The sequence below is a fragment of the Podarcis erhardii genome, assembly GCF_964252035.2.
Source record: "Podarcis erhardii genome assembly, chromosome: 6".
Taxonomy (NCBI): Eukaryota; Metazoa; Chordata; class Lepidosauria; order Squamata; family Lacertidae; genus Podarcis; species Podarcis erhardii.
This window is the reverse complement of record NC_138510.1, coordinates 31,021,399-31,045,443: the sequence shown is the minus strand read 5'-3', so window position 1 is coordinate 31,045,443 and position 24,045 is coordinate 31,021,399. Positions and strand designations below refer to the sequence as shown.

Genomic DNA, 24,045 nt, shown 5'->3' with positions numbered 1-24,045 from the left:
AGAATAAAGCGGCTTCCTATGTATGGAGGGATAGTCAGGTTGAATCCTAGTCAAGTCCCATCATGATCTGCCTACTGGAGTGGAGGGAACTAAGGCCAGATTTATTACGGTGGACGGTGAAGTGTTCAGATTCACACCATACATTTAAAGCACAATGATACCACTTTGAAACAGTATTGGCTTCCTCCAAAGAATTATGGGAGCTGTAGTTTGTTATGGGTGCTAAGAAGTGTTGGTGCTAAGAAGACCCTCTGTTCCCCTCACAGAGATATAATCTTCAAGAGTGGTTTAACCATCAATTTCTCTTCCCAGCTAACTAGGAATTGTGGCTCTATAGTAGGGGATAGGGCTTTTCTAACGACTCTTAGCATACTTAACAAACTTTAGCTCCCAGAATTCTTTGGAGGGAATCCATGACTGTTTAAATTTGGTACCATAGTGTTTTAAATGTATGGTGTGCATGTGGCCTTAGTGGAATGTGCACACACAAAAACTATGATGTCATGGACAGTGTCGACGGTCAACAGCAATTTTTCATATAGCTTAACACTGAAAAAGCAAAGCAGTGATCAGATTGTGCTAGGAGCTGCCTGTCTGGAAGCATAATATGAAGAACCAGTGGCAGAGCCTGAAAGTAACTTTTTGAGTCTAACAGCCCTCTTCTTGTCTTCCAGATCGTGAGAACCAGTCTATGCTCATCACGTAAGTTCTGTCTTTATAAGTCTGTTTTCTGTTTTGTATTGCCTGCAAGCTAGGGCACTTCCAAACTATTTTGTGGTGGGATTCAATCACATACCAGCAAATACAAGTTGTCCAATTATAGTTGACTGTGAACTCTTGTGCAACCACAAAGGCTGTGGCCTTTTGCTGTAAAGAAAGTGACAGGATGCAGTGGAAAGGGTAGGATAACCCTTCCTTTGAGGCTACATCATCTATCCTCCCTGCAAACAATTCAGAGTGAATTAAGTAGCCAGCATCATTTAATCTCCCTGCAAAGAAATCAGGACGAATGTAAAGAAACAGGTCATCTGGGAGTGCCCTTAAGATGCAAGGTCTGATATCCTTTCCTGGTCTCACAATATTGGTTATGCATGAAAAGAAACTGCAGGCGGAGGAAACCAATGGTTTGAGAAAGCCAAATGGTTTGGCTGTGCTGTAGGATCTTTACACTCCCTTCAGTTTGTCGCCTAAGCACAAGCACACACACACACACACACACACACACACACGGCAGAATTTCTGGCTCTTACATGTCAGCTAACAGCTGCTATAGCCCTTCCAGGAGTACACTGCCAACAAAAAGTAGGGCAGAAAATTCCTCTCATTGTGTGGCTGCTCATATGTTGTTTATTTGTATTTCCTGTCTGCTTCTTTGAATGTGACTAGTTATTACTAGGGCACAAAACTGGGGTGGGGTGGGGTAGATCCTGTTCAACCAATCCATTTCCATAGCAAATATCCCAAGATGGCAGAGTGAAACTAAAGCAAGCCTGCACAACTCATGACCCATGAACACGACACTGTTTAGCAATCGCGTGTTGCATCTTGCCAGGTGTTCCATAACAGCTCCCCTAAGAACATCATATTGGAACATGAGATGAGCCCTTCTGGAAAGCCAGCCATCATGTTTCCCCATGTGGCCATTCTGATGCCTCTGGGAATCTCACAAGGACATTGGTGCAATAGTATTCTCCTCCTCATGTTCCCCAGCAATGGGTATTCAGATAATGTATAGTCACCCTGCCTAGTTTTCATTGCTATAACCTGGTATTGTGGCTGCTATCAGACAGTAAGAAAACATGGGTTTCTTCCATTGCCTGATATGGCTGGTGGGTTGTATTCAGCTTGGATGGTCACAGGGTGTGCAGGCCACCTGACCACAAGCAAAATATTGCTCTCTTAGAGTGACACATATCATTTTCACCGTTTCACTTTTAACACATAGAACTCATGCAGTCAACCTCCAAAGAAATTGGGGAGCAATGCATATGTGTGGATAAGGATGGGGGGGGGGGATTGTATTCAGGTTCTCATTTGAAGCTAAATCTCTCAAATCCACACTTTCCAAAACAATATGCAAACTGAAACACGGCTTTGCTTTTAAATTCTCTCCCGCATACATACATACATACATACATACATACATATGCAAAGTGTGCAAAAATGGATGTGAAAAAGAACAAAAAACGCATTTTACTAGCGAAAATTGCTTGCAAAAATGTACACATTAGTCAAAACTGCATCCAGAAATGTGTTTATCGGGGTACATTTGCACTAAAATGTTGGTGGATTTTCATGAGGATTTTTTTTAAAAAATAAAATAAATCACAAATTACTGCAAAATGTGGAGAACTGATTTTAGGACAAAAAATTTGACAGATCCTTCCATCCCTAGTGGGGTGGTGGGATTAAAAGAGAGACTAGAGACATGGTGTGGTTGCCCTATGAAGGATAATGACTTGAAGTAAGGAGACAAGGTTTAGCTAAGTAGGGGTAGAGAAAGAGGCAGCTGATAGGATAAGGGGAGGATAGGAAATGGCTACCTCACAGCTGTGGAGGAATGTTGGGGTGGCTGAGGCCCAATTGTAGAGGAGCGAGAAGGAGGAAGACATGATAACCGAAACAGCCATGTTGAGGAGGCTATATAAAGCCTAGTCTAGTGCCAGAAGCCCCTGACGCTTGAAGCTTTGGCCATGGCCTAATTAGGTAAAGCAGGGGTTGATAGCGTGCAATGTTTGGCTTTTGTCCTACAGAGGCCTCGCTCCCCCCACTGCCGAGCATGTCTCTTTGTGTGCTGGGATTACAATGGAAGAACAGCTAACTATAGGCATGAAATCAATGCCAGGCCAGTGCCAGAGGGCTTTGCAGAGAAAGGGGCAGGAGGGAGGGTGATACTAGCCTGCTGATGTGATAAAGAAGCCTGGACCCTGGAGCCAGCCTGCTGGACTTGGGCCAGGAATACTTGGAGGCCCTGCTTCTATTCCATGGGTGAACTAAATTTTCTCTGGATTTGTATCGAAAAGAAAGGAAAATCTATCTCCTCCTCCTTTCCAGTAACTTCGTGGGAAGTGCATTTTCTGCTTGAGATAAAAGTGGAAGATTATGAACCACCTGTAGCCAGTTCATTTTTGCCCATAGGAAAATGGCCCATAGGAAAAACAAGTTCAGCTGCCTTGTTTCCTTTTCCATTTAAAGTGTGCCTTGTAAAAGCTCTTACAAGATATACACTAGGAATCTGCACTCTTTGCAGCCCTGTTTAGGGAAGTTTTTAATGGGTGACATTTTAATGTATTTTTAATCTTTGTTGGAAGCCGCCCAGAGTGACTGGGGAAACCCAGCCAGATGGGTGGGGTACAAATAAATTATTATTATTATTATTATTATTATTATTATTATTATTATTATTAGCTGTTGCTCTAGGAGCAAAATGTAGGTGCATTTACATCATTTACACCTGTGATTCTCCCACTGCCATCATCATTGGCCAGCATTACCGATGGTCAGGAATGAAGGGAGTTGTAGTCCAATGAGGCCACAGGTTTCCTTATGCTTGAACTACATGTTCGCTGCTCCCTCAAAGGCAGCCCTTGCAGCACAAGGAACCCATGTGTGCCAAATCTGATATAGGTCTTTCAGCCTGCAGGTGGGGACACATTTTCAATCCAGCAGGAACATCAGTTTCCCACACCATTTCAGAAGCAATGTCAGGAAGCTTTTCCCCATGTCACATCACCTTTGCTTTTTGGGGGGAACTTCTTCTACCCTGAACAACTCTCATTCAAATGCCCCCTGCATGCCAGATGCCACCATACCCAAATAAACAACCCTCCCCACATGCCCCCCAACTCTGCTGTGTATTTCTGGGTGGTTGGGATTTTGGCTAGCTGTTTCTGTGTGCCTGTGAAATAACCTTTGACAGTAGCTGCTTCGTGTTCTTGATCTGTGTATTTCTATTACTCTAAGCGGAGAATCTGGTGCTGGTAAGACTGTAAACACCAAGCGGGTTATTCAGTACTTTGCCATTGTCGCAGCCCTGGGTGACTCTCCGGGCAAGAAAGGAGTAAGGCCCTCATTTGAAAACCTTTTTTTCCCTTTTTCTTTTTGGCTGTTTTCTTTTGTTCATTTTTGTTTTGTTTTGTTTTGGTCTTCTTTTGTGTTTGGCAGCGTGCGTGGTGGACGTGACTTTTTCTTTTACTTTGAAACAAGCAAGGCTTGAAAAAATTGCTTTGAGGGAAAAGGTTTCATAAAGTGGGCGCTGCTAAAAACCCCAAGCGGTGGCTGCTTTACGGAATTTTTAAGTCACTGGCTTTTTCCTCCACTCCACAGTTTTTCTTTTCTGAAAATGGGGGAAATTCCCCAAGGCATTCTTGTAACTCTTTCTTTTAAGCCTTGCTTTTTGTGATCCCCTCCTTCTGTTATCTCTACTGTTCCCTTTGATTCTTTTTCATCTTGTATGTTTTCTGACTCTCTTTCTTCTTCTCACACTCCTTTTTTCCTTTTCCTTTTCTTTTTAAAAATACCCTTCTTACTTCTTGATTATTTTTGGACTTGGGTTACGCCAAAAGAAATTCACCAGCATTGTTTTCCTTCCCTGGATTTTGATTTTAACCCTCTTGCTTCTTGACGCTGTTCTTGATCTTGATCTAATCTATTTAACATATTTTAGTGGGGGTTTTGAATAATAATAAGTTGGGATTTTAAAATTTAAACAGTTAAGCTTTTTTAACATTCTTCTGGACAAAACTGAAATGTCCTCCTCTTTGGATGGAACTTTCTGTGAAACTGGTTTTATATTTATGGAATTGTAATGCTATTTTCTTATCTTTTGTTATAGCAAGCTCCTGCCACTAAAACTGGGGTAAGTATTTAAAAGAAATAACTGATTTCATGTTCAAAGGCAGAGAGATGAAATAATACCTTATTAGTTCCAAGAAAATGGTACCTGAGGAGCAGGCAACATGATCATCAGATTCATGGCAGCTCTTTCCAGTCTGTGCCTGCTCCTTGCCTGTGGCTAGTTGCCCATATGAAGCAGAAGCTGTGCCTATGATTAAACCTTTTGTCCACTGACTTCCATTTTGGACCATTTGAGCATGCAAAAGGTTTGGTCTTGTGCATGGCACAGTATTTCTTTCTGTTGTTTAGTCATCTTAGTCATGTTCAACTCTCCGTGACCCCATGAACCAGAGCATGCCTTGGAAACTCTCACTTTCTCTTCAAAGCTTCTCCTTTTTTATGTCCATGGAGTTTTCTTGGCAAAATACTGGAGTGGTTTGCCAGTTCCTTCTCCAGGTGGATCACATTTAGTCTAAACTCTCAGCTATGACCTGTCCATCTTGGGTGGCCCTGCACATCATAGCTCATATCTTCTTGGGGTTATTCAAGCCCCTTCGCCACGGCAAGGCAGTGATCCATGAAGGGGACAGTATTTCTAGACTTTTATTATAGTTGATTGGGAGGTCTTGTGCAACAAACCAGCTTCTCCAAAAGATCAGTTTCGTGTAAGGTAACATTTGCCTTGGCCCAACATAATCTAACCTCCCTGCAAACAAATCAGGATGCATATTCAATAAGCAGATCATCCAAAAGTGCCTACGGTGGCTGCATGTTACCACTTGGCACCAGATGCAGAGCTGATACATGTGGCAATTTTAGCTGACCCACTACAAGCAGAATGATTGTGTGAACCAGCATTTCTGGCTTCATTCTAGTGTCCAGAAATATATCCTATATAATATAGGACTTTGTCAACATACAAAGCATCTCACTAAAGGAATATTATAGGGTGTTTCCAAAAATCTGTAGAAAAGCAACTCCTCTTCATTCTTTGCCTTTAATCTGCTAAACATTAAAATGTGTGTGTATTTCAATAGTTGTTTAGATATTTAGAAGTTGTTCATTTTATTCAAGTTCTTTTGCTCTTTGCTAATAATTCAGTACTGTGGGATGGTAATCAACTAAGTTTTACTGAGAGTAGACCCACTGAAATTAATGGACCTAACAGAGGCCTGATTGTTTCAATGGGTCTAAGCTTAACCAACTTCTTTCTTCTTCCGCTCTCACTTGTAGCCAAGTTAGATTATCTTCCATGAGCATGGTCTTAACAGTAGGGTTGCCGTATTTCAAAAAGTGAAAATCTGGACGTTTTTGAGTTATTTTTGAGGGAAAATGACACTGCCGACATGGGCTGCCATACGTCTGGATTCTCGGAGACCTTTCACCAATTTCCACCCAGACGCTGCTTGTGGCTGTAGTATTCCGGATATATCCGGGAAATTCTGGACGTATGGCAACCCTACTTAACAGTGAGTAGTGGATCTTACTCCCAGGAAAATGGGTATAGAATTGCATACTTAGTGCTTTCTAAGTTTCCTTTCATCTTTTAAGCTTTAAAGGCATGAAAAAGAAGAGGTGTCTTTCCTTTCTTTTGAATGAGTGGTGGTAATATAAAATGTAAATCTCCATTTTTCAGAACACATCATTTCAATGGTGTTGCATTCCAAACCAACACAAGAAGCATAATTAGAAGCAAACAAATCCTCTGTCACTTTTGTATTAATGGCCCAGATTAACTACCCAAGACTGAATTTACACCCCATGTTTGTGGTTCAGGCTCCTATGTCCATCTGTTCATTTCTGACATACTGACACCTTCATAAGTAGCCTGAGGGTGCTTCCAGATGGAGGCATAATACTGTAAACTGGGATGTTGCACATGGGTCTTTGGCATCAGCTGTTGCTTTTTTTTGTTTTTGTTATAATATTGGGTTTTCTTTGGAAAGGGCAAATCCAGATTAAAGGGAAGGCAGGAGATATGAGTTGGTATTTTGATGACAATGACGTCATGGGGACACTGTAAAAAAAATAAAAACAACTTCCATCTTTGAAGAGTGCTGATCCCACAATAAACACCCATCTGGAAGAACCCTGATGCTACCTTTGTATGTTCTCTCTCCATTCTCCAGTAAGAAGCATTGTTCTCTCTCATTGCATTGCTTATATGTAGTCTCAGAACATCTCTCAAACACAGTGTTCCAGATTCCAGAATGTATGTGGCTCAAGCTGCTTCCAAAATTTGAGTGGACTCTTCTAGATATGGGTAGCCAACATACTGCCCTAGAGATGTTTATGGAGTGTAGCTCCCCTGAGCTCCAGCCAGTGGTCAGGGATGATGGGGTTTGTACTTCGACAACATTTGGAGGCTACCCTTGATTGTGGGTTAGAGAACCTTTTCTAGCCTGAGGGCTGCTTTCTCTTCTGGGCAGCCTTTCAAGGGCCACATGCCAGTGATTCAGGAGGCAACTGCTGATATTGGTCAAGGTTTAAGAGAGTAATGGCATCCTCTACGCTGTGTTCCTCATCTTGCTCCCATCAGTATTCAGATAAATCTGGCTTGCAACGCTGGGTATTTGAACTATTCTATGTTTATGTGACCTAGGGTACCCTTGAAGATCAAATCATTGAGGCTAACCCTGCTATGGAATCCTTTGGCAACGCCAAAACCCTGAGAAATGACAATTCCTCACGATTTGTAAGTATTTTTTTAAAAACGAAAGTACAGTACAGAGCATTTATACAGGCAGTATGCATATGTGGGGTTTTTTTTGGTAAACCTATAGAAATATTTATGATATAATGAAGCATATGAAACAAACTATTTCCATATCTATAAATTCTCTTATTCATTAGCTTAGCAGATTATAGTGATGTTTTGATATTTGGAACAGAGAAATCAGCCTCTGAGGAAGAGGAGTTATGACCAAACACAATATGATTAAAATGTGAATGCAATTAAAGCTGCACCATTATGTTACGGAAATAGCAAGTATGGGAAAACATGAGGAGCCTTGGGGCTGTGTGAAGACAGGTGGGGATGGGAAGTTTAACTTCTTCCTTACCTGTCACTGTTGGCTATTTGCAGTATGGTAGCGCTGCAGAGAGCTTGCTGGGGAGACCATGCCTTAAAAAGGGACTCAAAAATAACTTAAACAAGGTTTTAATTACAAAAACAAAAACTCCTTTTACACTAAATACATTAACAAACAAACATGACCCAACCACCAACCCATCCCCCATGGTAATGAGAGAGCTAGGTGCTGCTCCTTATATACTACACCCAATTGCTGACACAGCTTAATCAATGCAACTCAGCAGCACCTGCTATGTTTCACAGCTGCAAAGCTGGGTCTCGTTATTTTGCTCTGGCCCTTGCTCTGGCCCCTTAAAGACATACACATCGGGTGGAACAATGATGAACCTTTACATTTAAAGAAACCATTCAACATTCACAACCCCAACAAAAATCTGAAGCTGCTATTTGCATGCCAAGGGGCAACTCCATTGGTGCCAGTAGGAGTTCCCCTTGAATAGCAACTTCAGAGGCTATAATCAGACGGCACTTTATTCCTCTATCTGGCTGTTGTCTGTCAGAGCAGACAATACTGGCCTAGATGCACAAATTATCTTACTTTGAATACAGCAGGTTTCCTATTTAAAAACCAGCAGGTCATAGTGAGTACTTCTATTCATTTGCCTTTTTCCTTCCCATCAAAACAGGGCAAGTTCATTCGCATCCATTTTGGTCCTTCAGGGAAGCTGGCTTCCGCTGACATTGACATCTGTGAGTAAATGGCTGATGTCACTTGACATCCCCTTTTGTTTTTAATTTGAACAGTTTGATAAACCCTTGAAGTAGTAACCCCACAATCTGATTTCTTACCTGTTGTTTCTAGATTTGTTGGAAAAATCAAGAGTGATTTTCCAGCAGCCAGGAGAGAGGAGCTACCACATCTACTATCAAATCCTTTCTGGAAAGAAGCCAGAACTCCAAGGTGAGAGGCACTAAAATAATATACAAATAAATTTGTTTATTAGTTTGGAAAGCACAATGCAGATGATCACAAAAGAGCTGTGCTCAGTATGATATCCCTAGGGATGGGGAATAAATTCAATTCCATTCACATTTAAAAGCACTTTTCAAAACAATGGGTGGCCCAAAACACAGCTATCCTTTGAAATTCACACTTCACTGAATTTTGCAAGCCAAGAAATGTGTCACAAAATGCATATAGTAGGGCCAAGTATGCATAAAAATGCAAATATTAGTGAAAAATAGCATACAAAAGTGCATTATATTAGGGGAAACTGTTTTGCGAAAATGTGTATGTTATACAATAATCATACAAAAATGTGTATATTAGGAGAGATTTGCCACCAATGCCAACACACCTTATGTCAACACAGCTCAGTGCTTTTGAAATTTAAGCTAACCCAATATTTGTGACATTGGCACCGGTGCTTTGAAAAGGCTTGTGCTTATCAGTGCACTTAAAGTGAACCTTGTTTCCGAGACTTATTTATGTAAATAAATTTATAACTTGCCTTTCCTCCAAGGACCTCAAGGCAACCTGCCCAATAACTATCACGGTTGGATGTAGAATATTGAATCTGGCAAGTTACAAATGGGAATTAAGTTTTAAGAATGTTTTAAGTAGCCCTCAAATTTCAATTTCAAAAGTGAAAACTGAGTATATTTGAAAGTATAATTCGAATTTTGAACATTTTATAATTTTTTTTTAATTTGCCCAAAATTCTGTTTAGTCCTAAGCACCTTTTGTTCTTGGGTCCATGATTCTGAGCACACCGGAAGTTAGTTTCATTGCATATCAATTGGGTGTTTCACATAATTGATTCAGAAGCTGTACCTCTGAGCCAGATCAAGAGATAGATCATAGAAACATAGATGTGTGTGTGTGAGCAGGCTCACACAGATGTATCACCCTCTGGATCAGAACCAACAGGGGATTATTCAGATGCGTATCTGAATACAGTTGTCATTTATGTAAATGCCATTCATCGGCATGTCATTACTGTCAACAGGATGCCCATTTTGATGGGCATCCCTATCCACATATTAATGGAACGGGTAACTATGCTTGACCAGAACTGGATCACAGAGAAGGTTTGCACTTGCTCCCTTTCAATCTTTCTCTCCCTGTTTGCTCCTACAAACCTCACACAAATAAGAGCACCGTGAGCAGGGAGGTCCTTCAGACATATTCATGTAGGACCTCTCTCTGAGAGGATGGCAAGCTTGTCCAATAATGATCCCTCCCAGTCATGCTATGATCTGCACTCAAGGCATCTTTCCAGTATGGAACCCGATGCTGTGAAATAGGAAATGTAGGCGAAACCCTTTTCCGACCGGACAGGGATTTTTAGCATAGTGTCCTGTCATGGCAGTAAAGAATCTGGGCTATGGCCTTCTGCTCTTGCTGCTCGGTGACAAACAATACCTTATTAGGCAGGTCTGGAGAGCTCTACTGAGCAGTAATCTTATCTGGTGCTCACAAGGCCAAGGCTGACCACTTCTAAATCAGTCAGCGGCCCAAGGGTGTTCCTAAGATAGCTGGCGGGAGATGCAACTATACAATGCACATGCCTTTCTGGTAGCCGCGTAATGGAGACTATGTGGCCTCTGAGGCTGAAACTTCCAGGCTGATCCTTGATTCATAGCCACTTGATTCATAGTTCAAATTGGGCATGTACCCACAATATTCTATGAAACAAAGAACGCGTCTTCTGTCTGTTTCCCCCCAGATATGCTGCTGCTGTCTTCCAACCCCTATGACTACCATTTCTGCTCACAAGGTGTAACAACTGTAGACAACCTGGACGATGGAGAGGAACTCTTGGCTACAGATGTATGTATTAATCCACTGTGAAATCAACTGGGGTGTCAAAGTCTCTTTGTGATGCAGGGACACAGTCCAGGCTTATAAACTGCTTCTGAGACCCATTATTTTTAAAGGGGGTAGAAAATAAATATAACAAGCACAATTGTTTTCCACAAAGAATCCTGGAAACTGTACTTTACCCCCCCAACTGAACTAGAATTTCCAGCACTCTTAACAAAATACAGTTCCCATTTGTTGCTACATAGCTAGCCATTTCAAATGGCACTGGTTTTGATGTGAATCATGCATCCTTTTCTTATTTAAGGGGTGGGGAGCCTGTGTCTTCCCAAGATTCTCAGTCTGGCACACAGCACTCTCTGTGGGATCTCTCTCTCTCTCTCTCTGCCACACCCTTCTCTCCTCACCCTCTTCTACCCCCTCTACAATGGTTCTGCCAACCAGCCTCCTAACAAAAAGTTCGTGGGCTTCTGGATTTGTCTGTTTTAGATTATCTGCACGCTAGAAAATTTTATGGCAAGGGTCTGAAGGGTGCACCATGGAAAACACTATGAACTCAGATGCACAGAAAATGCAAAATAGCAAAAAAACTGCATATATAGGCTGTTGAGCGTTATTACTTAATTTTAATGAGGTATATTTTAGCAGCATGAAAGAAATGCCAGCTAGACAAGCCAGTATAGTGCATTTGTCATTTGCTTAGCATTTGCATCACCAGAAGGGTGCAGCAGTCCTTCTGGACTGAGGCCAGTACATCCTGAATTCGTCCTTTTCTGTTTGTTAATCACACCTTGTCTGATTTCTTCTGCAGCATGCTATGGATATCCTGGGCTTCAGCAATGAGGAGAAATATGGCTGCTATAAGATAGTAGGAGCCATCATGCACTTTGGCAACATGAAATTCAAGCAGAAACAACGTGAAGAACAGGCAGAGGCTGAAGGCACCGAAAGTAAGGAAGTTTGCCTACATTGCTGCCTACAAATCCCGTTGTGGCCGCCAGATCAGTCTGTTGCAGCAAAACTAGCAGTCTGGTGGTACTTGGAAGCAAAGCCAGCGAAAGCACCTGACCAGCTCAAGCAGCTGCCAAGCCCAGTGGCATTCGGGACCCACTGCTGATGTCTATCCTGCCCTCCCCCCTTTTAAACCCTCTTACTTTCTCTCAGCAGCCATTACCTAGCTTTTTGCCAACTCAGCTTTGGGAGCATTTGTGAATGAGGAAATGGCTGTTCTCTAGAGCTACCAAGATAAACTTCCCCAGGATCCTCATGAACCAGGTGTGGGGAGGGCACAATTGCATAGGTGCTCACTGGACAACACCTTGCTGTTAGCTCCCTCAGACCTTCTGAAAAGACTAAGGTCGCTTCCAGACAACCTGTTTCTTTGAGAATTCATCCTTATTTGTTTGTACAAAGTTTCTGAGGAGTTCTACAAAATCCACTGTTTATGAGCAATCTTTCTTATTTGCTTGCAGGAAGCTTAAACTATGTCATGGGCAAGTAATTGTTACCCCACACTTTCCAGTGCATTTTCCTGTTGTACAAGAGTGGTATAATCCATGTCAGTGGCACAACGTGAACCTGTCAGTAGGCCATTGAACCCCACCAGTATAATGCCAGTCTGGAAGCAGTCATACAAATTAATTGTGGCATCATCAGCTTTTATGGACCAGAATGTACATGTGTTAGGATTTATAAATCTCTGGTCTTATTATTACTACTGGAGCCCAAATTAGTCTGCCTTTAATTGGCTTGAACTATAAGCAGTTCCTGCTGGGTGGTAGCTCTTAATCAAGGGGTTCTAAATTACAGGAACCCACATTTATTTCTTATCAAGACCACTTTCTTATTTATGATTTTTTATCGCACTGCAGGTGCCGATAAAGCATCTTACCTCATGGGAATCAGCTCAGGTGACCTGATCAAGGGGCTGCTCCATCCTAGGGTGAAAGTTGGAAATGAGTATGTGACCAAAGGCCAGAATGTGGAGCAGGTAAGCTTCTTGGACTGTACGGCTTGGCCTTATACAGTTTCCCATAGGACCTCTTAGCGATGTACCTGGGAGAAATGTTGTGCATCTTAATCTCTGGGTTAAGACGTGTCACTCGTGGAAAATATATATTTCAAGCAAAAGAGTGGTGGTTATTTAATTGCCTGTGCTTAAATTATCAAATAGCAGCAGTGACACATGCAGCCTGATTCTTGGCATGTTTCCTCAGAATAAAGCCCAGCTGAGTTCAGTGCTCATAGGCACAGGATTGTGTCTTTAGTTATCCAGGAACTATTTCATCAGTGTCAGCTGAAACATACTGATTCTATTTTATAAATAGCCTCCCTCCCTTTTCTGTGCTTGACCATGTCGCCAAGCACAGTCAGCTGGGTGGCGTATAAATAATAAACTATTTATTACTATCATCATCGTCGTTATCATTATCATCATTATTGCTATGTAATACCATCAGAAATGATTAAGTGTAGTAGTGTAGTGTAGAACAAATGTAAATTCTGACCAATTATCGTTACATAATTATTTGCAGGTTGTGTATGCAGTGGGAGCCTTGGCGAAAGCTACCTATGATCGCATGTTCAAGTGGCTGGTTTTTCGTATCAACAAAACTTTGGACACTAAGCTAGCCAGGCAGTTCTTCATTGGAGTTCTGGACATTGCTGGATTTGAGATCTTTGAGGTGGGTTTCAAACCTGGCTCACATTTTGCACTGTGCAATGGAGGGGAAGTGTTGCTAAGAATGAAATACACATGCCAAACTGCTGCTGACTTCCTTGCCCCAAAAAAGTTGCTGGCATGTTGAAAGAGATATTGTGAAAATTCAGAACTCAACCGAGCTATAGAATTGGATCCAGTTTGGCGAGGTTGTTGAGAATTCTGCGCTAGAGATCAGTAGATCTCCCTGGAGAACTGGTTCCTCTGGGATAAAGAACAACTTTAAACCCATTTCATGTCTGTAGTTATGTCCTGAGTGGCCAATGGACATTCCCTTTCTCAAATGCCCTCCCGGTTTCCCATCCTCCTGAGGTGACTTACAGAATTATTAAACATTCCAGTGGCCACTGGGTGAAAGGCTGATGTCTGTGCATAACAAACAACACCATTCTGCTGACTTTCTGGTTTCATGCTATGCTATGCTATCTATGGGTGGTTTCACGTATGCATTTGTGCGGTGTTGAGTGTTGATTAATGATCATGCAGGCATTCGGGCCCTAATGGTACTGCATTACTAAAAACAACAACTGTGGACTGCTTTTTGCTGAGGTTTAGTATCTCAAGAACTATGGGCTCATCCACACTTCCATTTGGCCTGCCACTTCCCTCCCCGCACCACCTGGGGAAACCTGTAGTTTAGCTCTGAATCGGAACAAAAGGCAGCTGGGTTTTCTGTGGATTGTTGTTTGTTCCAATTTAGCACTAAAGAGGGGGTTTTCTGGGGGAAAGCAACAGGGCAAAGGCAAAACTGTAGAGACCCATACCTAGAAAGCGCAGGAGATGCAGAAAACCACTCAGACCATTGCTTTCTAGCATGGGACAAGTGGAAGTATTTAACCTAGACAGGCAGAATCATAGCATATGGTGCATAAGAGAAGCTACATCAAGGCTTTGGGTTTTATTCAGCATAGCACTAAGCAAAGTATTCCTTCAGTACAATATTTTCTCCTTGCTCAGCTGAATGTTCTCCCCTTCTCCTCCCCCTGCGCCCCCCACTCAAGTCTGTTCTGGGGGATGGCATGGGGCATGTGGGGGAGGAGGAGAGGAGGAGAGGAGGGGCAAATCCTGTTGTGCTAGCACTAATCCCTTGTGCTAGCACAACTATTTAGTTGAACACTGCTGTTTGTTTGTATGTTTCAATACACTTGGCATGCTTGGAGCTCCAGGTAACCTGGTTGTGGTGCGTAACAATTTTCATTCAGTTAACTATGGCATTCCTGTTCAACCAGGAATTTATGTGTGGGGTACAAACATGCTGGCCAATTGTCACCAGATCTGATCAACAGCTGGGAAGTGATGGGTGGTTTTTACTCTTCCGAGGCTACTCGTAGTGGAGTGTATTGAGTTGGGTAGTGAAGTCTCCAGGCTCTTAGGTGTTCACTTTCTGCCTGCAGTTTAACAGCTTTGAACAGCTGTGCATCAACTTCACCAATGAGAAGCTGCAACAGTTTTTCAACCATCACATGTTTGTCCTGGAACAAGAAGAATACAAGAAAGAAGGAATTGAGTGGGTCTTCATTGACTTTGGCCTGGACCTGCAGGCTTGTATTGACCTGATTGAAAAGGTAAGATTGAGGCAAGATTGTACAACTAATGTGGTTGGCTTTATGTACATATATGTCACTGAAAAGGTTGAGTGATAATGGAAATGTGGCTACATCGGTTCTAACCTCCTCTTGTTTCTAGCCAATTTGCCAGATGAGTCTGGCGGGCCAATACTTTCACAACAGAGCAAAGTAAAAATTAATTTCCTTTCTGTTGTAACAAGGTTTTTACATACTTTTGACTGAAACCTGGTTCCATTCATTCTGGCTAGTGGTTCCTGCTTGCTGAAATTGGCCTCACTGCAAGAGACACTTACTTGCAAGCTACAATGTGAATTTAAAAAGTGATTTCCAGTAGCAAAGGAAAAATTTAAACATTTAACTCCCACTGGCAACTGACTCTTTTCAGCTTCTGAAAACTTCTCATGGCTCCTTGTTCCCCAGTTCTCTTTGGGAAGAACAACATAAAGTAAAATTAGGTAGGAAATAATGTTTATACTGCTTTTTTCATGAGGCAAAAAGGAACCATCCTCATAAAATTACCGTATGTTCTACAGCTCCAGGGTGCTGCATTCTTCTACTGAAAACATGGTAAATAGAACACCTTTAGAACTAGGACAGAGGCAAGCAACCATTTGGGGCTGAAAGAAAGTATGATCAAATCACTATTCAATGTGCACATAATACAGTGGCCTGAAAAATTTAAATCACTTTACCAACATGGTAGAACAAAAGCATTTCCCCCATGGCATAGTTGTTTGTCATCCTACTGCACAAGCTTGCTTTCACACAAACAGTATATCAATTTTGAGGGGAAGCATTCTTTTGTGGTGACTTTTCCACTTTCTGGAAGCACTTTTTCCCATCCCCACTCTATGAATGGATTGAATATGGTTTTTCTTATACTTTGCATGCTAACTTTAGAAGCCTTTTTATAACATTCATCACATGGAAGTAGTTATTGCTTAGACTATCCTCCTCTCACATAGGACTAAAATTAACACCAAGTGAACTTGCCTCCAGTTTGTTGATCCGTATCCTTTCCTTGCAGCCAATGGGAATCCTCTCCATTTTGGAGGAAGAATGCATGTTCCCCAAAGCCTCTGATATGTCATTCAAGGCCAAACTGTATGACAACCACATTGGGAAATCACCCAACTTCCAAAAACCACGGCCAGATAAGAAGCGCAAATATGAAGCCCACTTTGAACTGGTGCACTACGCTGGAGTGGTATGTCTTTGTTTCCCGGCTCCCATATACTGGGTTTTTAGTGTTGCTTTTCTGTTTTCTGCCTCTGTTACAGCTGGTTTTGCTCTTTGGCAGGTGCCCTATAACATTGTTGGCTGGCTAGACAAGAACAAAGACCCATTGAATGAGACAGTGGTAACCATCTTCCAAAAATCACAAAATAAGCTGCTGGCTACTTTATATGAAAATTATGTGTCCTCTTCTTCAGGTGAGCGGCATTCCCCTCTGTGCCAAACAAAGCACTAAATACAGAATATGTAAGGTTATCTGAAAAGCCAGAAAGTGGCCAGGCTGACCCCTGCTTAGCTTCAGAGATGTGTAGAGTTCAGACCATTCTCTGGGCCTGGGTATTCAATAGAGCTGGATAATTAATTGTCCTATAACTTGAGCAATAGGGTTGGTCTCGCAGCTCTTGGGAACCAACCAAGGACCTGAACCAAATGAACACCATTAAGGGAATAAACTGATATCTCGTTGGGCAGATGATGCAACCAGGACAGGTGGCAAAGAGAAGCGCAAGAAGGCAGCTTCGTTCCAAACTGTGTCCCAGCTGCATAAGGTAAGTGTTTGCCCACTCCCCATGGTAAGCAGAACTGCTGGGTCGAGTTTCACTTGGCTCTCTCTGTGTATACACACGACACTTCTTCCAGGCAATAACCTGAACATGAAGTCTTGGGACACCAGGCAGACACTAAGGACTTTTGGGCCCTGGCTATTCTTCCCTCAGTTGGCCCAGAGCGCTCTCCCCTTTTGAGAATATTATTGCTTAGGAATAACAGCTGTAACTATCCCTGTATAGTAGGGACGCGGGTGGCGCTGTGGGTTAAACCACAGAGCCTAGGACTTGCTGATCAGAAGGTCGGCAGTTCGAATCCCTGCGACGGGGTGAGCTCCCTTTGCTCGGTCCCTGCTCCTGCCCACCTAGCAGTTCGAAAGCACGTCAAAGTGCAAGTAGATAAATAGGTACTGCTCCGGCGGGAAGGTAAACGGCGTTTCCGTGTGCTGCTCTGGTTCTCCAGAAGCGGCTTAGTCATGCTGGCCACATGACCTGGAAGCTGTACGCTGGCTCCCTCGGCCAATAAAGCGAGATGAGCCCTGCAACCCCAGAGTCGGCCACGACTGGACCTAATGGTCAGGGGTCCCTTTACCTTTACCTTATCCCTGTATTGCCAGCTCTTGGTGATCATCGTATCAGCATTTGAATAGGAATAATGCTAGAATGCAGAGGAGTCAGGTTCCATTTGTAGTAGAGTAATGCTTATTTCCGCCCCTGTGATGTCTGCGCTACATAGTTCCTGGCTGCTTCTCCGTTGCTGAGGGAGAGGCAGTTAAGACTTGCAGTGATGTTTAGATAATTTATTACATGAACATCACTTTAAGTCTGTGCTACTTCTCTCCTCCTCACTCTTGACTGCGGGAAGGAGAACCCTTGGGAAGAAGAAAAGAAATGTGGATCTTACAAGGGTCGGAGCAACAGGCCCTTGGCCTTTCCAGTGTTGGGAGAGGGAGTTAGCTGGACACAACACTCCACACACTGAGCCACTTAGCAGAGCAGCAACCGTCTGACTGAGAGACAGTGCTTCGCAAGTGAATGATCCAGAAACCACAAGGTTAAAAGCAAAGAGGGATAGGAATGGTTTTAGATTGCAAGGTAAACTGAGCATGTGGAGAGTACAGAAGCAGCAACATGTTATTTAGTAGCATTGCGGGCAGTAGTGGGTTGCTTTTTTTTAATAGATTGGATGGCCAAACTAAATATGCCAGTTCTGTTTGCTTAAAGCAGACCTGCCCCATTCACATAAAAACTGGGAGTGCTGTGGTGGGGGGATAGAGGGCTGTGGTCAGGAGGGAAAGGGAGCGGTCCAATTTTCAGAGCCCCTTAGAGGGGAGTTGAACCTTCCCCAGGCCCACCACGTAACCTGTGCATGGATTTTAATTGCTGCTCAGTAGCAGGCTACATGTTTTGTACACACAGGGTCCCAGAATCACTTCCCAGAATCTCCAGATAAAGGGATATAAGGGAGCAGGGTTGGGCAGGAAATAATAATCTGTGCCTGAGGCCCTTAAAAGCAGCTGGGTGGTGGGGATACCCAAAGTAAGGCCTCAAACGCAGATCATCATAATGGGACAGGCTTCTGTGAGAGGAGGCAGCCCTTCAGATATCTGCATCCTAAGCTGCAGAGGGCTTTCAAGGTTAAAACGAGCTTCTTTGACTTTTGCTCAGACGTGGACTTGGGAGCCTGTGAAGTGACTTAACCCTGTATGTCTGCCTTATAGGAAAACCTGAACAAGCTGATGACCAATTTGCGTGCTACCCAGCCTCATTTTGTCCGCTGCATCATCCCCAATGAAACAAAGACCCCAGGTACACAGCTGCAACGAGTACGCTCTGTCTGTGAGGGATTAGAATGACCGGGGGAAGTCTGCAGACAACACTCTTATGATTATGTGTTTGGCATCTCTCTGCAGCTTATCTGCTGTAAACAATGCCTCAAGCCTCATACAGGTTAAAAACACTAGTACTCTGGCTTGAATTCTAGGTTTGGATGATCCAGAGTAGAGTTGTGCTCTTGTGATGCCACGCTGGAGGAAATGGGGTTGTGTGGGGAGGGTTATTTTTGCTGATTCCTCCTTCCTCCTGTGGCCCTGAAGGAGTTGCTGTGGAGGATTGGGAGACCTTCTGAAACAGCATGAGAGGTGGTGCTGGGGGCTGCTGGGGGGCAGGAGAATCAGCCTCCCCCCCCCACTTCCTCCACAGGGAGCCTTGGGTGGACTGGAGCCCTGCAAATGGAAAGAGGTCTTCCATTCATGGAAGTTCATGTCTGGATCCAACATATGGTGTGACTTTGCTCTGGATAAATATGCTTAGAATTGGGCTGTAAAGGTATCCCTTTCCCTTTGCTTTCTTCCTTGTTTTGCATTCTGCTACTACTACCGTTTAGCTTTGTAGCAGGTGTGTTTGTTGTTTTTCTCATTTCTCTAGCCTTGCTTGGATGCAAATACGCCTACGCTAGTGGCCAAAATTGTGGAAACCTTTTTGAAAAAGTGTATTTCTGAGGTTTGATGGCTCATAACACCACTTTTTTTTTGGTGTAATACCATAAAATTATATACCAATGGAAAGATAATTTAATGAAGACTGTAATGCAACAAAGTTTGTTCAATTATCTGTATTCTATCAAAGGGTATAGCCAAATAACCAGAAAAAGGAAGCATAACTTGCTTCCCTTTTCTGGATATACAGTAGCTTTCCTTCATTTGGATGCAGCCAATGAGCATGAGTGTTTAGAGAGCCAATCAGGTGTTATGAGCCATCAAATCTCGGAAATACACTTTTCCACAATTTTGGCCACTAGTTCAAATTTATTATTATTATTATTATTATTATTATTATTATTATTATTATTATTATTATTCTCAAAGTATGAGCTCTCATCGCTGAGGAAAGGTGTTAGGACCTGTCCTTCCCTTCTTTCCCATGCAGGAGTCATGGACCCCTTCCTGGTGCTGCATCAGCTACGGTGTAACGGTGTGCTAGAAGGCATCCGCATCTGTCGGAAAGGCTTTCCAAACAGAATCCTCTATGCTGACTTTAAGCAGCGGTAATTAAGTTTTCTGTTCAACTTTGCTGATGCTATCAGCTGTGCAAGACCCGGACAACATGCTATGAACACACAGTGAGGAGAGGAATAAAAACATATGTCTCAGTCTAATCTCTAGAACAGGACTGGGGGGGGCACTTTGGCCCTCTAGATGTTGCTGAACTATGAGTCCCATCAGCCCCAGCAAGCATGGCCCATGGCTGGGAATTGCAGTTCAGTAACATCTGGAAGGCCAGAAGTTTCCCACACCTGCTTCAGAGGGAGTAATAAAATAAAATAAAATAAAATAGAACAATAAATACAAAACTTGGTTTCAGGAGAACACTCTGCATCTGTCCCATGCTGGGAAAGATGTGCAGAGAACCCTCCTCTTTCAAAATGACCTCAGTGGGCAGGCTTTAGTTGAAGAAGTGTTCTTGATTCTCTTCATCTCTTCCTGAGTGTGCTGTCATCATCTCTTGTATCTTTGCAGCTACCGTATCTTGAATCCCGCTGCAATTCCTGATGACAAATTTGTGGATAGCAGGAAGGCCACAGAGAAGCTGCTTCTTTCCTTGGACCTTGACCACTCCCAATATAAGTTTGGACACACAAAGGTACATGGTGTGCAAATTGAAGGGACGGATTAAGTGATTTGCTGTGCCATAAAACTAAAGCCTTGAGAATGGTCAGAATGTGCATGTGTAATTTTGCATACACTTCCCTTGCTGGTAGTAAATCCACCACGTTTTATTCTCCCTGTTTTCTTGTTCAGTGTCTACCATATTGTTTTGCTAAGGACATCTGATTTACTAGCGTACTTTCCTGCTTGTTCAGTGCTTACTTTCTGTAGCTTCAACCTATAGAAGCTTTTATGACTTTTATGAATAAAGCTACTTAATAAAGCCACACTTCTTGAACCCAGTCTGAAATCAGTAGAGTAAATGTTTTCTATCATTTAGCAACACATATGCTTACAACTACTGGTAAACTAAGAGTTAATGTACCAATGCATATTCTTACAACTTCCAGTATACTATGAGTTAATGTGGTAGCTATACTTCCTGCTTAGATAGCCTAATAGAATTATTTTAGGATCTGCATGTAAGTGGTATTGCAGCACAAGGCATCGGACTTCCCATACCCCAACCCACATAAATAAGAGACCAATAAGACTGGGTTTTGGGGTAAAAACAGGCCACAACTTTATTGAATACAGATGAAAGAGGTTTGGCTTGGGCATGGGGCAATCTAAATACTTCTGGCCCACCCGTTGGAAGGGATGCGTGGTCAATCCAGGCGAGGGCTCCTAAGTCTTATATCAAATAGGGTGACCACCACCATCTGGGGGAGTGCCTTCGACCCTGGCCCCCCTGGGTATGCAGACATGGCCACTCCCCCCAGATCCCTTTAACAGGATACCCCAGCGTTTGGAGGGGCAGGCGGAGACTATAACCTCCCCTCCATCCAAAACAAAGGATTGCCCCAATGCCCAACCAGTTGTGACAAATTGCTATGAGGTAGGCAAAACCACCGGGTAAGAGCCAATTATCCCAGTGGGCAATGCCGCTGCACCAAGAGAGGTGAGCGGACTTGTGTGATTTGATATATTAAATATATGACACCTTTTCCATATTCTATAATTTGGGGGCAAGGAATTGGCACAAGGAGAATGTCCTTCAGAGGATATGTCTCCTCTGTTCCAACTTTCCCTGTTTCCCTGTTTGCAGGTGTTTTTCAAAGCAGGCTTGCTGGGTCTCCTGGAGGAGATGCGAGATCAACGTCTGGCCAAGATTATCACCCTCCTGCAGGCCAGGATGCGTGGACGGCTGATGCGCATTGAGTATGGGTGGATCATTGGCAGAAGGTATAGCAACACGCAAGCCTGGCCACAGCAACTCCTCGCATGTCGTCCGCTGGAATATTCTCAAACTTTTCACTTTTAGTGACCAGATGGGCAGACCACTTTGGGCCAGTGGGCATGTTTGGAATTATTTTGAGAAAGCACTGTGGATGGCAGCCACTAAATGGCTGCTATGGGGGTATGGCATAACACAAAATGGCTGCTATGCCCTCAATGAGCAGAAAAAGAGACAGGATTTCAGAATGGTGCTGGCACGCCCCATCAATGCTCCATCAATGCAGCACATATATCAGCCACTGCTACATTCACTCACAGAGACAACCACTTTGTGCCTATCTTCTGTTCAAAACAGATGGGAGGGTTACATTATAAAATATTACAGTCCAAAGATATTAACATTTAGGTATATGAAGTATTTCCTTGAACAAGTTCTTCTCTGTTTTCTTTAAAATATCAGCATTTGTTTGCTTGGGCATGGCCAATAAACCCTTCATACATTTTTTTCTGATTTTCACCCCCACTCCATCTCTTCTCCCCTTGCCTTGCTATGTTAATACAGTAATTTTTAAGTTTCAGAAAAGATCTGATTTTCAGCAAAGACCTGCACACAAGCTGATATAGTGTATACCTAGTATACTGAGTTCCTCTGTGCATCTCTTCCTCCTTCTGTAGCTTATTACTCATAGTTTGAGGAGGGAGCAAGAATCTGCCTCCTTTATAATGGGCAGTGATCAGGCAGTAAGAGTGTCCACCAAATGACATCGCAACATGTGTTACTTATTCCCCACAGGGACGCACTCTACACCATTCAGTGGAACATCCGTGCTTTTAATGCAGTCAAGAATTGGTCCTGGATGAAGCTTTTCTTCAAGATCAAACCTCTCCTCAAGTCAGCTCAGACTGAGAAGGAAATGGCCACCCTCAAAGAGGAGTTCCAGAAGCTGAAGGAAGCTCTGGAGAAGTCGGAGGCTAAACGGAAGGAGCTGGAAGAGAAGCAAGTCAGCATCATCCAGGAGAAGAATGATCTGTCACTACAGCTTCAAGCAGTGAGTCATCTGTCCAGCTGAGCTTTCCAAACGAAGGGTAGGCATTGTTGTATGTAGTTTAGGAAGCTGACGGTGAATCTGGCCTTGACATTTTCCTTTCGTACATTTCTGTAAGTCACAGGTGAGCAACCTGCAGGTCACATGTGGCCCTTGGCCTTCCTCCATGTGGCCCCCTGACTATTATATACTAAGAAGGTAAAAGATGAATACTGAAGTCTACAGAGACAATATGCACAGAGACAAGGCACTGAAGTCTTGCTAATGGAAACGTGGCAATGGCATACTGTAAGAATTTAGCCTGGTTTGGATGGGGGAATAGTCCCCTTGAAGAATCAGGTATGCCATTTGGGGTACGCCTTGCATTTTCCATTGGTGGCCACAAGTGCCTTTGCCTGGCTTGGATAGTTAACTTTGCCTAACCAGTCTTGGAATTCTTTTGCAGATGCCTTCTAGTTTCTGAGCCTTCATCAAGTTTTCCCTTTTTAGCATGCAACCATGAGAACTAGAAAGTTGTGGTGTGTCGGGGGCTTTTAAAATGAAAAATAAGATACTTGAGGTATCTGTGCCCCGTTACATGGTTCTATACATGTGATAGAACTGTGGATCTGACAAATTTCAACAAATTGATGGGTTCAGTGTTTCTCTCAGCTGGAGAATTGAAGGCAGTCAAAGTGAGACTCTTATTGTAGACAGTTGACAAAACAGCACCTTAACCACCATGCACATTTCATATATTTGCACACTTGAGAGTGGAGCAGCAACATCTCCCAGTGTGGTAAAGTGCTCCCTCCTCTTGGATATTCTTCAATAGGAGCAGGACAACTTGGCTGATGCAGAGGAGCGCTGTGACCTCTTGATCAAGACCAAGATTCAGCTGGAAGCCAAGGTGAAGGAACTGATGGAGCGCCTGGAGGACGAGGAGGAGATGAACTCAGACCTGACCTCTAAAAAGCGAAAGCTGGAGGATGAATGTGCTGAACTGAAGAAAGACATTGATGACTTGGAGATCACCCTGGCCAAGGTGGAGAAGGAGAAGCATGCCACAGAAAACAAGGTGAGCACCATTAGGATACAAATAAAAAACAGGTAATGGAAGCACGAAAAGAATAAAGAAAAACAGGTAGAGTACAAAATCAGCACAAACTACTGCTAGCTTTGTGATACCTGAAAGTGCCACTAGTTTAACAAAGGATTCGTGTTGTGTGATATCAAAACAGCACAAAAAGGAAAAAAAAGTTGTCTTCCCTTTTAGCAGAAATAACACATTTGGTTTATTGAGGCAGTGGCATAAAGGGTGGGGTGAAAGCATGAATTTACACCACTTTTCTTTTGTAGTTGATGGGTATTT

The 24,045-nt window shown here is 43.0% G+C and overlaps 1 protein-coding gene across 2 annotated transcripts in view; it reads left to right on the top strand.

Annotated features, from left to right (window-relative positions):
• Positions 1 to 24,045, top strand: part of MYH7B (myosin heavy chain 7B) — a 53,523-nt gene that overhangs the window by 12,685 nt on the left and 16,793 nt on the right. Inside the window, exons 6-25 of one of the 2 annotated variants that reach the window (XM_081866860.1) lie at positions 675 to 702; positions 3,964 to 4,060; positions 4,835 to 4,858; positions 7,439 to 7,531; positions 8,557 to 8,620; positions 8,733 to 8,831; positions 10,600 to 10,703; positions 11,506 to 11,644; positions 12,566 to 12,684; positions 13,229 to 13,378; positions 14,808 to 14,978; positions 16,009 to 16,188; positions 16,282 to 16,414; positions 16,689 to 16,765; positions 18,484 to 18,571; positions 19,691 to 19,808; positions 20,281 to 20,404; positions 21,518 to 21,654; positions 22,442 to 22,697; positions 23,509 to 23,751. In XM_081866860.1, coding sequence (XP_081722986.1) covers positions 675 to 702; positions 3,964 to 4,060; positions 4,835 to 4,858; positions 7,439 to 7,531; positions 8,557 to 8,620; positions 8,733 to 8,831; positions 10,600 to 10,703; positions 11,506 to 11,644; positions 12,566 to 12,684; positions 13,229 to 13,378; positions 14,808 to 14,978; positions 16,009 to 16,188; positions 16,282 to 16,414; positions 16,689 to 16,765; positions 18,484 to 18,571; positions 19,691 to 19,808; positions 20,281 to 20,404; positions 21,518 to 21,654; positions 22,442 to 22,697; positions 23,509 to 23,751 — 2,444 coding nt within the window. Of the gene's footprint in view, positions 1 to 674; positions 703 to 3,963; positions 4,061 to 4,834; positions 4,859 to 7,438; positions 7,532 to 8,556; positions 8,621 to 8,732; positions 8,832 to 10,599; positions 10,704 to 11,505; positions 11,645 to 12,565; positions 12,685 to 13,228; positions 13,379 to 14,807; positions 14,979 to 16,008; positions 16,189 to 16,281; positions 16,415 to 16,688; positions 16,766 to 18,483; positions 18,572 to 19,690; positions 19,809 to 20,280; positions 20,405 to 21,517; positions 21,655 to 22,441; positions 22,698 to 23,508; positions 23,752 to 24,045 lie in introns of those variants that run through there. The other variant, XM_081866861.1, reaches the window with a different exon arrangement.